This window comes from Cyprinus carpio, chromosome B21, assembly GCF_018340385.1.
Source record: "Cyprinus carpio isolate SPL01 chromosome B21, ASM1834038v1, whole genome shotgun sequence".
Taxonomy (NCBI): domain Eukaryota; kingdom Metazoa; phylum Chordata; class Actinopteri; order Cypriniformes; family Cyprinidae; genus Cyprinus; species Cyprinus carpio.
Window position 1 is genome coordinate 15,420,915 of NC_056617.1, and position 14,565 is coordinate 15,435,479.

A 14,565-nucleotide genomic window follows, 5' to 3' on the forward strand; every position below is an offset into this window, starting at 1 on the left:
TAGTTAATGTTTATATTTATAATAATAATGTCAGTATATACTAACATCAAGAATAAATACATCTATTTTCCAGAAGTGTTTTTAAACATTGTAGCCTATGTAAGTTGCATGAGTGTGCAGCGTGGGAGAATGAGGGGACAAACTATAAATATAGTGGCCCCAGGGGCCGGAGTACACGGCTGCATGTCTGTCAGTCACAGCTATACAGCTTGGAAAAATAAAATGGTTCGAGTGAGAGATGCTTTGCGCCGCGTGTGTGTTTGTTTAAGCCGGAGAGGAGCGCGTACAATGCATTCCACATAATTGCCCTGCAGTTAATTCACCAAATTACATATAGCTACTGTGATCTGTCCCAGCAAATATTCGTGTTGTCCACATTCTTATTTCAAACAATCAGATGTTACAGTGCTGTCATGCAATCGAAATGTTTGGAATTTCGTTTTTGTTTTTGCTTCAAATTCTATATTTTTTTGTATGTAGCCTAGGCTACCTCATTCCTAAAGGAGGAAACAGCCCAAAAGTATAGAAATCGAATAAGATCCATGTTTTTGCGAACAGGGGTATGTGTAAAATATATAAAATATTGATTAATATTGGTATAATTCCTATCGATGTATTTTTTATTTATATCATTTCATATCAGCTTAGTCTCCACGCGCGTCTGCGTGTATATCTTCCACATAAAAAAAATATTTATTTCCCCAAAGATATCCTATGTATTCTGTAGATTCAGAATACAAAGGCTATATTTCTTCAAAGCAGCACATGATATAGAAATCCGCCTGTTTTCTCTTTACTCATTTTTTAGTTAAAAAAAAAGTTTATGGCCAGAATAAAAAAAAAAAACAATCGAATTAATAATTCAGCTCTACTTTATTTTAATTATTTGAATGAGATAAAGACGCTGTGGAAACTCAGGAACTGAATTTTAGTCAATATCGGCTGTCTATATAGGCTACTGTATCTATCTCTAAATTCGTCTGTCAGATTTCAAACATAGCTTTATAATTCCATGAAAGGTTTGTCATATTTTACAGCTTAAAAGACACTTGAGGCAGCGTTCGGTTCCTCAGATCGTCACACAGACGGAACCCTCTGGAGAACCTTTTGAAGGCGCCTCAGATAAACTCTAATGAACTCCCTGAACTTCACTATATTTAAAGTGCCTTTGAATTCTAATGAACAGCTAAGCCCAACGCATGCTTGCCGTTTTGGGAATCAATTCCTAACATTCTCTTTAGCCTCTTCGATGACCATCAATAGCATTTCAAGATTTTTTTTTATTTGTGTGACATGCAATAGCGAACGTTTACATAACGTTCTCTAATGGTTATTTTAGGTTTCAGGTGCAAAATGTTGTGGATTTCAAGTTTCTCCTGCCCAGAGGTTTTGCAAAGAATCTGAAGAACCCCAAACAGCGTCTTTTCATTTTTAAATCTTTAGGTATTGCGAATATCAATGTGGATGCAACTGCATCATTGCACGACACGACGACATGCAATCCGTACTTATTAACGGCTCTCTCGAGTTCACATTAAGCTTTTAGGTGTGAACAAGACGCAAATGTTTTTTATTGTCACGCCGGCAATTACAGCGTCAAGAAGATTACTAGATGGATCAATACAGCCCCATTTTGCGGGAGGTTTGTAGCGTCTAACTCCAATCAGCTTCTGTTGAATGCTCGAGTAATGCCATCTGACAAACTGATGGAGTGGGTGGAGGAGAGAGAGAGAGGATGGCAGCTCTGGTTGGGCGGATCTGACACTGGTTTGCCTTCGGACCGCCTCTCCCGGAACCTCCTTCAAGCCTCGGGGGCTGCTGCGCTCGTGTTTGGTTTCCCTCTCACAGTCAAAGGAAGGATTGATTCCTTTGGGAAGAGACACAAATCACTTCAATTTGATCGAGAGGGCTGAGGATACAGCCTCCTCTTGATTTAGCCACTTTTGACTTTCTTTCTTTTTTGTCCTGACAAAGAAAATCAGAAAAAAAGAAGACCAGAGGAGAAAAGTTGTTAGGTCATGGTGACATTTGATATGAGATCTGCTTGATCGCACCAGCTGCTCGCAGGAAACATTATCAGCAGCACAGAAAAGACGTCTTGCTTTTTGTTTCCACTTTGCGTTTTGGTGACACAGGGATCTGTCCTGGTTTCCAAACTCCTTCCCATCTCTCTCTCTCTTTCTCTCAAGCGCGCGCTCTCTCTCTCTCACCCTCTCTCTTTTACGCACGGGAGGTGGGCACCTGAGAACACTACCAACGGGAAGAGAGTGCGAGAGATCCCGGTTTCATGTTTGGGATTCAGGAGAGCATCCAAAGGAGTGGGAGTATTTTGAAAGAGGAGCCCATCGGAGCCGGCATGAACGCAGTGCGAACATGGATGCAGGGCGCCGGGGTGCTGGATGCGAACACGGCCGCGCAGAGGTAAGAGACCCCCGGGGCTGCGCCTGCGATCGCCTCCCACGGAGCGCGGACCGATCGTGCTGCTGGCGTTTGTTTTGAGGAAACTCGATCCGGATTGTCGAGGATTAAGCCTTTGATGCGCTTTGCTTTGTCGTTTAGTGAGCTTTGATGAGTTCCTTTGGATGCAAAGTTTGGGTACTTTGCCAAAGCTCACCTTCTTTTGCATGCAGTCACATCTGGGGGTCCTAAGACCACTGGATTGAACTTGCTGGGGAAATAATAAGAATATTTGCCTTACAATAGCCTAATAATAATAATAATAATAATAGCCTAATAAAACAAATAAATTAATTAAGATTTCGCATATACATACATGTATAGGCATTTTTAATTATCTAGGCAGTGGGACTAGAAATTAAACATCCATTTTATTTCAATAACACATCTAGCCTACGTCTTATGTCTGAAGGATGTTTTTAACACGGGCCTTTCTGCGTGTCTTCCCCGCAGTGGAGTGGGACTGGCCCGGGCGCACTTCGAGAAACAGCCGCCCTCAAATCTTCGCAAATCCAACTTCTTCCACTTCGTTTTAGCCCTTTATGACCGACAAGGACAGCCGGTGGAAATCGAGAGAACCTCTTTTGTCGGATTTGTGGAAAAAGAGAAGGTGAGTTTCCTGAACGAGCTTCTTCAAAAACTGATTTTCAGCACCACGATGTCACCGGAGCACTAAATAGCTACGATCGCATATGCCTTTGTTTTTTTTTTATTATATATTTTTTTATTTTTAAAAGTGCATATTATATGCCTAGTAAACAGCAAAATCATGCACATTTAAAAACTGTTGAAATAATTAACGTGAATATAGCCTATTGAAATAATATGTGATCAGTATAATCAAAATTATTGCAACCTTGAAATAAACATTTTAGGAATTAAATCGGATAGTTATTTGATATGAACAATGCTAATACAAATTAATTTAAAAATGTAAGATTAAGGTTTAATATGCATTTCTTTATAAATAAAATTCGCAAATAGGTCTGTTAATTTTGCATGCCTTTAAAACTCAATAACCTGTATATTTTTCAGCCGCTTTAAAATATTTTTTCAACCATTTTAATAGAGCAAAATTTACATATTTATAAAAATTTAGGTCATGCATTTATATGCGTGTAATATTATATAGGTAATATCAGTAATGGCCTATAACTTAGCCTACTATAATGCAATAACTGACTAGCTAATTAGTGACATGACATAATACAGCTAAGAATAAATTAATTTGACCTCATACTTTAAATTCAATTACTAATTCCGTTTTGTTTAGCTATACACACGCGTTTTTTTTTTAAACCAAAAACAGTATTTGCGCTCCAGCTGATTGTATTGAACAGGCCCAAACGTTATCATTTTGTAAGCGCAGTAACTTTCCTTCCATTAGTACCTATGTAGCATATGATTTTGATACCTGTTGTAATATTATTTTCATGCCCAGGAGACTACAGGAGAAAAGACAAACAATGGCATACATTACAGACTGCAACTTCTCTACAGCAACGGTAAGACATGCTCATATTTGCGCGCTACGCTTGAGTTTGCGCGCTCTCATTGATCGTGATTTGCAATTCATTGCACTAAAATAGCAACAGCAGCAGGTGCTGCCATTAGAGATCTCAATTTGACGAAGATTGGCAGTGATTTAAATCAATAATTTAACCGATCGAGAGTGTTTCTGTCTGAACAATTAAACGCAATCAGTGACTGACTCCTCGACACCAACTAATTCTCATTTACTTTCTTCAAATCAAAGCATGGCTCTTCGCAATGAATCAGTTTGATTTTAAAGCATTAATAATTCACTCAAGGTTTAAATCAATTAGAAACCCATTTCCAACCGCGCGATATTAATTGTTAATGTGTTTTTCTTGGAGTGAGTGTGAATTGATCATGTTCATTAGTGTGTAATCTGACAGCCTGTCTATCATTTGTCATCTGGTCAGTTTCTAATAAACCAGCTGTTAGTTCTGCCACCTCTCAAGCATATTGTGCTCAATCCTTTTGTAAACGTTTCCATCACTATTTTCCATCGCAATCATTTCTGTCGTTTTGAGTGTTGATTTTATTCATCAGTATTAAAATTCAAAGGCAAGTCGTGACTTTGGCACCATTTAGATTTGAATTCAAGTAATTAAACTTAAGTATATTCATTTTTAAATTCAATCATGCATCACCTGTTTTCATAAAGAATGAACCATATAAATTAGTAATTAGAAAATTTTATATAAACTGTTTATTATGATATGTGACATGGACAGGTGTATGCAGTCTTAAAGTTATAATTAGGTTACTTATAAATTTTTCCATCTCAAAATATCTTCTCTAAAAAAAAAAAAAAAAAAGTTATTTAGTTCTTTATATCTTATTTAGTTCTTTATATCTTCCTCTATAAATCTAGTATATGAAAATACTTTGTTTTACATATATGGCATATATTGTTAATTTAATATGTGGACATATTACAAAACAATTAGGCTTGTGTTATTTCAAGAGCATTATGCTCGGTGCAATTACAGTGCATTGCAATGGGCGATTTAGAGATAATGAATGTGAATGTGTTTGTGGAAAATGTGATGAAAAGCACATGCTGATGTCAAGTTTCTGTGTGTTCCAGGCATCAGAACAGAGCAGGATTTTTATGTAAGACTAATTGACTCCATGACTAAACAGGTAAGGGTTCATTTCGTCCCGTGCACCACCATCTGCGCATGTCACTAGAGGCTAATTCATACATATTGGGGCATCAGGACATGCTAAGGGTTGAACTGTTTGTGCCCCGTACAGATGAATCTCACAGCGGAGAGCATGCGTATCTCCCAGGGGCAGTGTCACATTTTTACATGCATCATTGGATGTCCTGTGGCCTCTTTTGGACTTTTTGTGCTCGACAGTTTGAAAGTTTGTTTGGTGTTTAACTGTGCGGCATAGAGTGTATTTTTAGGGCACCCATATTTTCTTTTCGGATTTTTCTTATCAGTTTTTTTCCCCCTACACTTGAATAGCTCTTTCTAGCCTTTTTGTGAACATGTTTGTGTTTCCCGTTGGTGTGGTTCACATGTCATGCTCGGCTGCTTTCTTCTGAACTTTGGCTTGTTTCATTTCTAGTATGTACAATATGGCAGATCTACATTATTAATGTTGCCTGTTTCCTGTTTCCTGTTTGATTTTATCTGTCACCGAAGACATGTGTGGCCCTGGGCTAGTGTCTGGATGGTTTTTAACTAGTGTTTTTTTTTCTGACCTCGGATCAGCCCTAATTAGCATGTCATGGGAATTAGCAATTAGCTTTTTGTCAAAGAGAAACATATCCGTGCAAACTGAGAAAGGCTCCATGCTAGGCTCTTTACACTTCGCTAATGGTCGCTAACTTACCTGCGGGCTGCAGCTCCCTCTCCCTCCCGCCTAAGTTGCATGGCGGGAAACATCAAAGTGCATTAAGCCCCAGTAGCTGCCGCTTTGACAGCACTAGTCTGGCAGTAGGTAGAAGAGCTGTTGTTTCCTAACTATCTGCTTTGCTGCACTTCGTGGGAGGACATGGCACTTTTGAACGAAGTGTCGCTAGAGCGCTGTTTATCAGTGTCACGTTAAAAAATAATCACCTAGATACCCCGGCTTCCCCCTCACAAATCTTTTGTAGTTGTTTGCCGGCAGTTTTCATGTCAGTCTTCTCTGAATATATTTAGCACGTGTATTCATTATTTTCGCTCAGGTATTACAACACGTGTAATAGAAGTCACAAGGAATGAGATTGCGATCCCCTTTGCTGCCGCATTGTGCGCGGGAAACTTTCAGATGTGAAGACAACCTATGGTTAAATCACTCGCTAAAGGGATCCGCTTAGAACTACACTTAAAGATTGGGGAACATGTGTAACGGCAGTCGGAGGATATCAGATCCCCTTCTCCAACAACAAGACAGCTAGTTACCTTGTAACAGCTCAAAAAGCACTGTAGCAAGTGATATGTTTACCGCGCCAACAGGCTGTTGTCTTTGATTTCCTCAGGTGAATGAGAGCGAGAGAGAGTTCGGGATCAGATGTGGTTTCGCTCTGGGGCAGTCAGACCTGTTGAGAGGGTGAAATGAGACCTGGATACTGGCTAACCACAGGACAGCTACAGGTGTCTCGGCCCATGTTGTGGCTCGGGCTAAAATCAAGCTTTCGGACTGAAGAGTAGACACTCTTGAGAAGGGAGTGCGGATGTTACTCCGCTGGCAGTCGTTATCGGGTTACAGACGACCTGAGTAATCTTTTGTGTTGTTCTATTTCCCCGTCGGCCTTCTGTAATCCCTCAGAAGCAGCCGTGAGATGCTAGTTATTGGGCTGTGGAGTGAGTTAAGGTGCGACATTAATGAAATTTTGCAGGCCGAAAGGTCCGTTGTCCATCGTCAACGACACAGAACTCACACAGAAAGTCACTGTCAAACCAAGTAGTTTTCCTATGACCTTTGCGCGAAATTCCCAATCGCGTGGATTCCTGCCAGAATAACTGAACACTGCAACTTTAGAATACAATGCTGATTCAAAACTGTTATTTTCTAAGTGGCTGTGGGAACAAATGCTAATCACAGAGGCTTCTACAGTGTTTCGCAATACTAGCAAGGCTAAAACACTTACACTCTGTTTATGTTACGGTGGCAAAAACAGCTAAAACAGCTTTAGCTTGGACTGTAATTAGTGTCCAGATTTGCTGTTATACTGCGGGTACAGAGCTTATTATTTTGTGGCGAGACTGATTTACTGCGCAACAGTTGCATGAAGACGCTTGTTATTTTGGTAGTTACCGTCACAGGCAAATTATTAGATTCAGCAGAGACAGTAAACATCTCAGTGTTTTACATTTCAAGCTATAGTGTTAATTTACTACATCTGTTGTTTTAGCAGTGGCCTAGCGGTTAGCGTATGTGCTCCGAATCTGACATGCTGAGCTGTAGCGCATTTCTGTTTCGTTTTGTATTGTTTTGTTTTTCATGCTTTTAACTTGTATTTAATCCAGAATACTTGAGTTTAGGTGGCTGAGGGAGGTATACTTCACATACTAAGATTCTAGCATGCTAATTCAAGGAATAGTAACGTGCATTAAGTGCAAACCCCTCTCCGTAGTTTTGATTGGTCAACTCAATCACTTGGTCACCTGTCAAGAAAAGTTTAGCATTCATGGATTGAGTTCAGATTTCACAAATGGTTCAGATCCTGACAAACAGTAATGCTATTTATCAGGATGTGCTAATGATGCTAAGTTAACATTAGGCGGTAGTATTTGCGTAGACAGAAAATACTGTGATTGACGAGACCAATGAAATCTTTAGAACTGGCTGTGGCGTGGGATTTGCATTTAACAGGTTTGACGAAAATAATCACACCTTTATACTGGGATTGTAATTCATAATGGGGCACAGAAGAGGGAGTCGGGGATGTGGGGGGCCCTTAAGTGTGAGTTTGACAGTTAAAACTGTGATCAGCAGCTTCAGTGCCAACACATCTGACAAACATAGCGCAGAGACAGCAGACCTCCCACGTTCCTCCCTCATCTATCCTACTTTTCATTTTCCTCTGTCATTACCTCCTGGATTGTCAATGTTTTTAAGATGCAGTGCGAGATGTTTGTTGTTTAGCTTGAGCTAACTTGAGCTTGAGCTAAACTTAGCCAGTGAGTCAGACCACGCCCTCCCTCCAAAACCCTGCCCTCCAAATGCATGTCAAATGCAAAATGCATTGTGATTAGTTTGGCAATGCACATTTCTTTGCATGTAGCTTTGTTTTATCACTCTTTTAACCCATCCACTCCACAGCTCACTTCTTTTCTGCCTTGTTTTGTTCCCTGCTCTCCTGCTCACCGTCTAGAAGTCCCTCAGATGTCTGTTAGCTGTCTCTAGAAACCCTGCGTCTATTCTTCTGTCTGTCTGCCTGCCCAACTCTTGCTCTCTCTTCCGCTTCTCTTGTTTCTCAGGCTTTATGTCTGAACAGCTGATCAGGGGTGGGGTGGGATACTTATTCGTGTATGTGAACGCTTCTGTGTGTGTGGGAGAACAAAGAGTGAAATCACTGCCAAGACAGCACCTCTTTAAAGGTAGCGCAGTGGCCTGGGAAAAAAAGGCAGCCGTGTTCTTAATGGCATGCTAACAGATGATGCCAACTGTGTAGGAAGTAGGTTTCCATGTATTTATAGCGTCTTGTTTACTTGCCTTCGATTTCAGGCGTAACATCAAAGCCACTGAGGAAAACGCTGGATGAAATATGAAAAGTGTGCTTGGCGAGATGAAATATGTATTACAAGGCATATGAATGTTGCATGCTTATTAATCTGCCCTTCTCGCACTTTGGCACGCAGTTAAAACTCCCCTAAATATCACACTTGTAACATTAACATAGGGTAAATTTTTACGCGGCACCTTTGCACATTCAATGTTCCTTCTAAATCAAAACGAAACTATTTCACACATTTTTCACAGCACTTCCTGTTCTTTGATTGCAGTAAAAGCAGCCAAGGTCTTTAAAAGTTATCGAGGTGGCACACCAAAATTTCCCTTTTGAGAGCGCTTAATACAAACAAAATATACAAAGATTAATTTTTACAAATCTTTATATGAGTCACTTCATTTGTATGACTGGAGGAATTTGTGACACTACAGGCAAAGCATTGTGGATTGCTTTGCACTGGACAGTTTTGCACTTTGACATTTAAAAAACAAACAAACAAAAAACAAACAAACATGAAATTATATTTTGTGAGAAATAACAAAAAAAAAGAATGTGCATTCATTAAATATGTAGGGTAAATGGGTGACTTTAATGGCGGGATATTACCCAAATTACATTTTATAATAGATTCATAATATTTTATTAAGGCATTAAAGCAAGTGGAAGAATACCGCTGTTCCTGAGCACAGCTCAGCCGGAATGGGCGAAGATAGATTTGGTGTTTATAGATAGAAATATGAAGCAGGTCTTTGGGCTGGCAGACAGTGATGCATGCTGTGTACTTCTAGAAGACCTTGGCCCCCATTCCCTCAAAGTGAAAGAAAACCATCTGAACAAATGCTCCGAGCTTGCCAACTCCAGCACTGGCTGTAACAATATCGCTTCCCGTGCCTTTGTATAATGTAAAGTACATCTGAAAGACATCAAACAATGAGCCAATGTATTGTCTGTCTCTGGATATTTCTCCTGTCAATTTACCCTTTTCTTGGTAGATAGAACTTTGCGTCAGTGTTTTTTTTTTTCTTTTTTTTCAGTTCAACTTTTTCGATGCTGGACAGGCTTGCTGAATTACACCTCCGTTACATGGCAGAGAGTAATGACTGTGCGTAACGGGACAGATTTGCTGCCTACGAACGAGATCCCAGAATCTTAGCAAGGTGACACGCTTGGCGTAGTCAAACGCGGCACTGTTCGGAATGGCATGCCATGTCCAACATTCAGCTCGGGGAGGAGGGGGGACACACAAGGCTTTGCCAGCCTGGCAGCGCTGTGTTTTGTGTTAAGGAGGGGTGAGAGCAAAACCGAGAAAATTTGGGAGAAAATTGGGGGGCCGTACCAGATGGTGCACCGTGCTCCAGTCTGGCATCCCAACTGCTCTCTCGCACCCACCTCCTCCCCCCGCCTCCCCTGTGCCACACGCCACTGATGGTTTGGCACGTCACATGCTAGTGTAGGTAGTATCCCAGTGAGCGCATAGGCACTTCACATTTTTACCCATGAGTGAGAGATGTAAAAATGAAAGAGTGAATTGAAAAGATAAATACTGTCAATATTGTGAAACATAAAATAACTGTTTTCCATTTGAATACATTTCCAAATGTAATTTATTCCTGTGACATTAAAGCTGAATCTTCAGCATCAGTCCTCAGAGTCACATGATTCCTTCAGAAATCATTCTAATATGATATTTGGTGTTTGGTTATTATTGGAGTTAAATTATTAATAATGGTTCTTATAATTATAAATGCTGAAAATAGTTTTTGCTCTTTAATATTTTGTTGAAACCATGAAACATTTTTCAAGATTATTCAAGAAATTCAAAAGAAAAGCATTTATTTAAAATACAAATGTTTTATAACATTGTAAATATCTTTCCTGTCCCTTTTGATGAATCCTTGCTGTATAAAAATATTCATTTCTTGAAAAAAAAAAAAAAATCAGCTTAAACTTTTTAATTGTAGAGTATCACACAAATAATAGGCAGCACAACTGTTTTCAACATTTATAATAATAATAAATGTTTTTTGCGTTTTTTTGAGCAGCAAATCATGGAAATGATGTTATATTACAGTTTTACTGTTTTTCTGATTACTAAATGTAGCACTGGATAAAAGATATCTTTGAAACACATTAAATATTTTGTTCCAAACTGATAGTGTAGCCTATGTAATAATTTTTAATTCATAAAAATTGTTAAGATTATGTTTAAATCTCTTTCACCTGTCCTGAAGTACACAAAACTTCATTTGGAGACTGACATGACCAAAATATCAGTAAGTGAATCAGATCTTGATTCACAATCCACTCTGACTGATTCAGACTGATTCAAAAGAACTGGCTCATAAGACTTATTTTTCATGAATCAAACTACACTAGTCACACCGTATACTATGATTCAGCAAAAAGCAGCACGTAAGACATTTGGCAAGACTGGAGGCATTATTTGTTTGATTCTTTTTACGTTTAGCATGCAAGTATAACTAAATAGAGCTTTCTTGTTTTTTTTTTTTTTTTTTTTTTTTGTGTGTGTGATATGGTGTCTTTTTGAAATATAAATGGATAAATCGTCTTTACCTGCAGTGCAGCATAGTTCACAAGCTGCACGCACTGCTGCTTCGTCATCGACAAACGATAGAAGAAATTTTGCTATGCTTGTTTCTTTCATTGAATGGATAGTGGGGAAATATCCACCCTCAATCAGCACTCATTTGTTCTTATCTTATAAAATATGCCATTAATATTTCAGTGTGAGAAACTGTGGCAAATGATTCAGTGCATAAGTGAACTCACCCAATAATCCAAAATGAATACAAATAACATAAATAACAAAATATCTTAAATACCATTAACAAAAACCAAAAAAACCTATATCCAATTAACAATAAAATAAATACTAAATAAGCTATATCACAAAAGTAAATTTGCAAACAGTATTTCCTTTTGGCATTCAGCTGTATAATTTTTGCTAAATATGTTTTTCCTTATCCATAGGAATCACTGTCATTACCTCTCCCGCTTGTTAGAATCTGAGCAACCAGTTACGTTTCTTAAAATCTCCTCCACCTACAACAGGTGTTCTTCGGCTTGTTACCCATCCCTCAAATAGTTCGGAGCTTGTGCTATTGTACATCCCAGCCTCTACCACATGTTACCCCACCTCAGCCCCGAGGCCTGTAGGAGCTAGAAGTGAAACAATGAGCCCTTCTTATTGGAGCACCTTCATTTCTCACCTTCTGTTTTCCTTTACTTAATGAGCCACAGTCCTGTGTGGAGCCAGAGCTCTGGACAGCCTGTCCAGAAATATTGGAACAGCTTAGATGATTCCCCACGACACATGCTGATATTTATTAAATACGACCAGGCCAACAGGCTTTAAAGGCAGAATCACGCCTCCTCGCAGTGTGTTTCTCAAGTGGAATTGGCTTCTGTGAATCCATAGCTGAATGTGAAGGTGGATAAGGGGGGGGTCAACCTCCTGAAATATATCTTCATATGTTATATGCTTCATTTAATTTTGATTTCCCAGAATGTTAAATAAAGCCTGTGTGAGTCCAAACACTGACTTTTTTCTCCCTCTCTGTTCAAAGGCCATCATATATGAAGGCCAGGACAAGAATCCGGAGATGTGCCGTGTGCTCCTGACTCATGAAATCATGTGCAGGTGAGACTTTTTCTATTTTCCAAGTTTCCAAGTGATTCGTATGTCCTGCTGAAAATGCTGCGTGACACGGCACAATCACAGCAAAACAGAACATATTTCAAATTTAAAACCCCCATCAAACTGTATAGCACAATTTTTAAAATAATAATCATAAATAACAATTCAGTTCATTCCACAGGCTAAAAGTACTTTTAATTGGTGCTTTATTCAGTGACTAAAAAAAAATACTTAATCCAACCCAACCTTAATTCAAGTCATTTTACATATTAGTACAACATCAAATATTAATACAACATCAAATAAATTTTATATTGTTCAATTAAACTTTTTACTTAAATTATGTTTTGAAAACTAACAGAGAATTAGCATACTTTAAGCTGATTTTATACACCTATTTTTTGATTAGGAATTACAAACTACTACCCTCAGGGGTCGTAGGCAGATTCAGCTCAATGGGACAACTGAATTGTTCATGACACCGGAAAACCATAATTTGCTGTGTGCTAACTCTAGTCAGGCAGGTAATATTAGCAGACAGGGACATTCTCATTCTAGAGAGCTTTTTTTTTTTTTTTTTTTTTTTTTTTTTTGGACAGAGATTATATAATCCTGCAAACAAAATCATTCAAGTTATTAATATTAAGTCATTCATATTTTAAGTCGAGGACTGTAAATGTTTAAGCATCAACTCTGAAGTTGACATTTGGGAGTACACTAGCATATAGCAAGCCTTAAAACTAACAAACACGGACTGCCTCAAAACTCACTCTGTGTTTCAAATATGCCTACTTCCCTGCTATGTAGTATTATAAAAACAGTACATGGAATTAATAGTAGTGTGTCTGAATTCAAAGTACTCATAAAACTGTAGGCAGAAAGTACCTGCTGAGATTCTGAAATACACATCTGATGGATGCTTTACTATCCCATGAGGCCACAGGAGACGAGTTCACATGACAGTGACAATATGGCAGACGTAGTACATCTGGATTTCATTCATACAACATATGTTCATGCTGAACATTCTTTTCTAACATTCGCAAAGTTATGTGATTTCGGACGCAGCTTTAGATTTTGATTTCATGGGGTATTTTATATTCAGGGATGTTGAACCAATGAGATTTCACTCTGTGACCATCAAAACGTCCTGCTGCTTGTCACTTTACTCTGTTGCCCGGTACACTCTAGTGCTGTATTCTGTTTCAATTCATACTAATACTATCCAGGTCAAACTCACAAACCCCTAGTGAACAACAGAGAGAGGGAGAAAAAAAAAAACAAGTAGAAGATGACTTTTTCTATCAAATTTTATGTATTTAATTAACATCCAAAGATGAATTTGCTTAAAAGTAGGTTGTGATGATCGACTCGCGTCTATTTTTAGTGGTATTTTAACAGTGCCGCCCACCCTTGTAACCCCCCCCCCCTCCATGAATATCACCCTGATGCCTGGTTAATTAGGACAAGCAGAAACTCATTACTCAATCTGAAATTTCAGTCTGCTCCGTTAACAAATGTGCCCTGGCTCACGTTGCATCTATGAAATATATGCCAGGTTTTTACCAGCAACTCATCACGCAACTTAAAGGTGTTATATAGGCACTTTCGCATTAAAAAGAACCAGATTCTTTTTTTTTTTACTGTTAGAAGTGACAGCAAATCTAAACACAAACCGATGTAGTCTTCACCCCCCACCTGCCAAATCAGCATTGATAAGCAATCGTGTATGTGTGTGTGTGCGATAGCCTGTATGTGTACCTTCAAAAGCTGCCGCAATTATAAGCAGAAAATTAGGCTGTTCACCATTAATCAGCTCCACTAATTGCCACGCACCACCATTAGCCATATGGTGCCATGCCAGCTTGCAAGTGCGGGACAAAAGTGCTTATTCCTATCATTTTAACAAACTAGGGGGAAGATAAAAAAAAAAAAAAAACAGGGAATGTGTTTCAGGATGTTGTTTGTCATGAAACTGGCCAAAATTGTTCTTCTAAAGACTAAAGTTGTCATAACACAAATCCAATGTCATGAATCAAAGGAATCATGGAAAGGAAACATATGTTGGAGGCGTGTGACGGTAGCCACGTTCCAATGCTGACAGAGCCGACTACATCCTGCTAATTACATTTAGCCCATTTAGACATTTCTTCAAAAGCCGCATCAGGAAGGAAGCGTTAAGATCTAAGATGTGATTTCCTTTGGGTGTCCTACGGGACGATCTTGAAGAGGATCAGGAAAAAGATTA

At 38.9% G+C, this 14,565-nt stretch overlaps 1 protein-coding gene across 3 annotated transcripts in view; it reads left to right on the forward strand.

The window, feature by feature from the left end:
- The first annotated feature begins 1,802 nt into the window (after positions 1-1,802).
- LOC109045316 (transcription factor COE1-A-like) overlaps positions 1,803-14,565 on the forward strand; it is a 120,359-nt gene continuing 107,596 nt past the window's right edge. Inside the window, exons 1-5 of one of the 3 annotated variants that reach the window (XM_042748284.1) lie at positions 1,803-2,421; positions 2,911-3,067; positions 3,899-3,962; positions 5,075-5,130; positions 12,247-12,320. In XM_042748284.1, the coding sequence (XP_042604218.1) occupies positions 2,288-2,421; positions 2,911-3,067; positions 3,899-3,962; positions 5,075-5,130; positions 12,247-12,320 (485 nt within the window). In that variant the 5' untranslated portion in view covers positions 1,803-2,287. The remainder of the gene's footprint in view (positions 2,422-2,910; positions 3,068-3,898; positions 3,963-5,074; positions 5,131-12,246; positions 12,321-14,565) is intronic. The other 2 variants (XM_042748285.1, XM_042748283.1) reach the window with 2 other exon arrangements.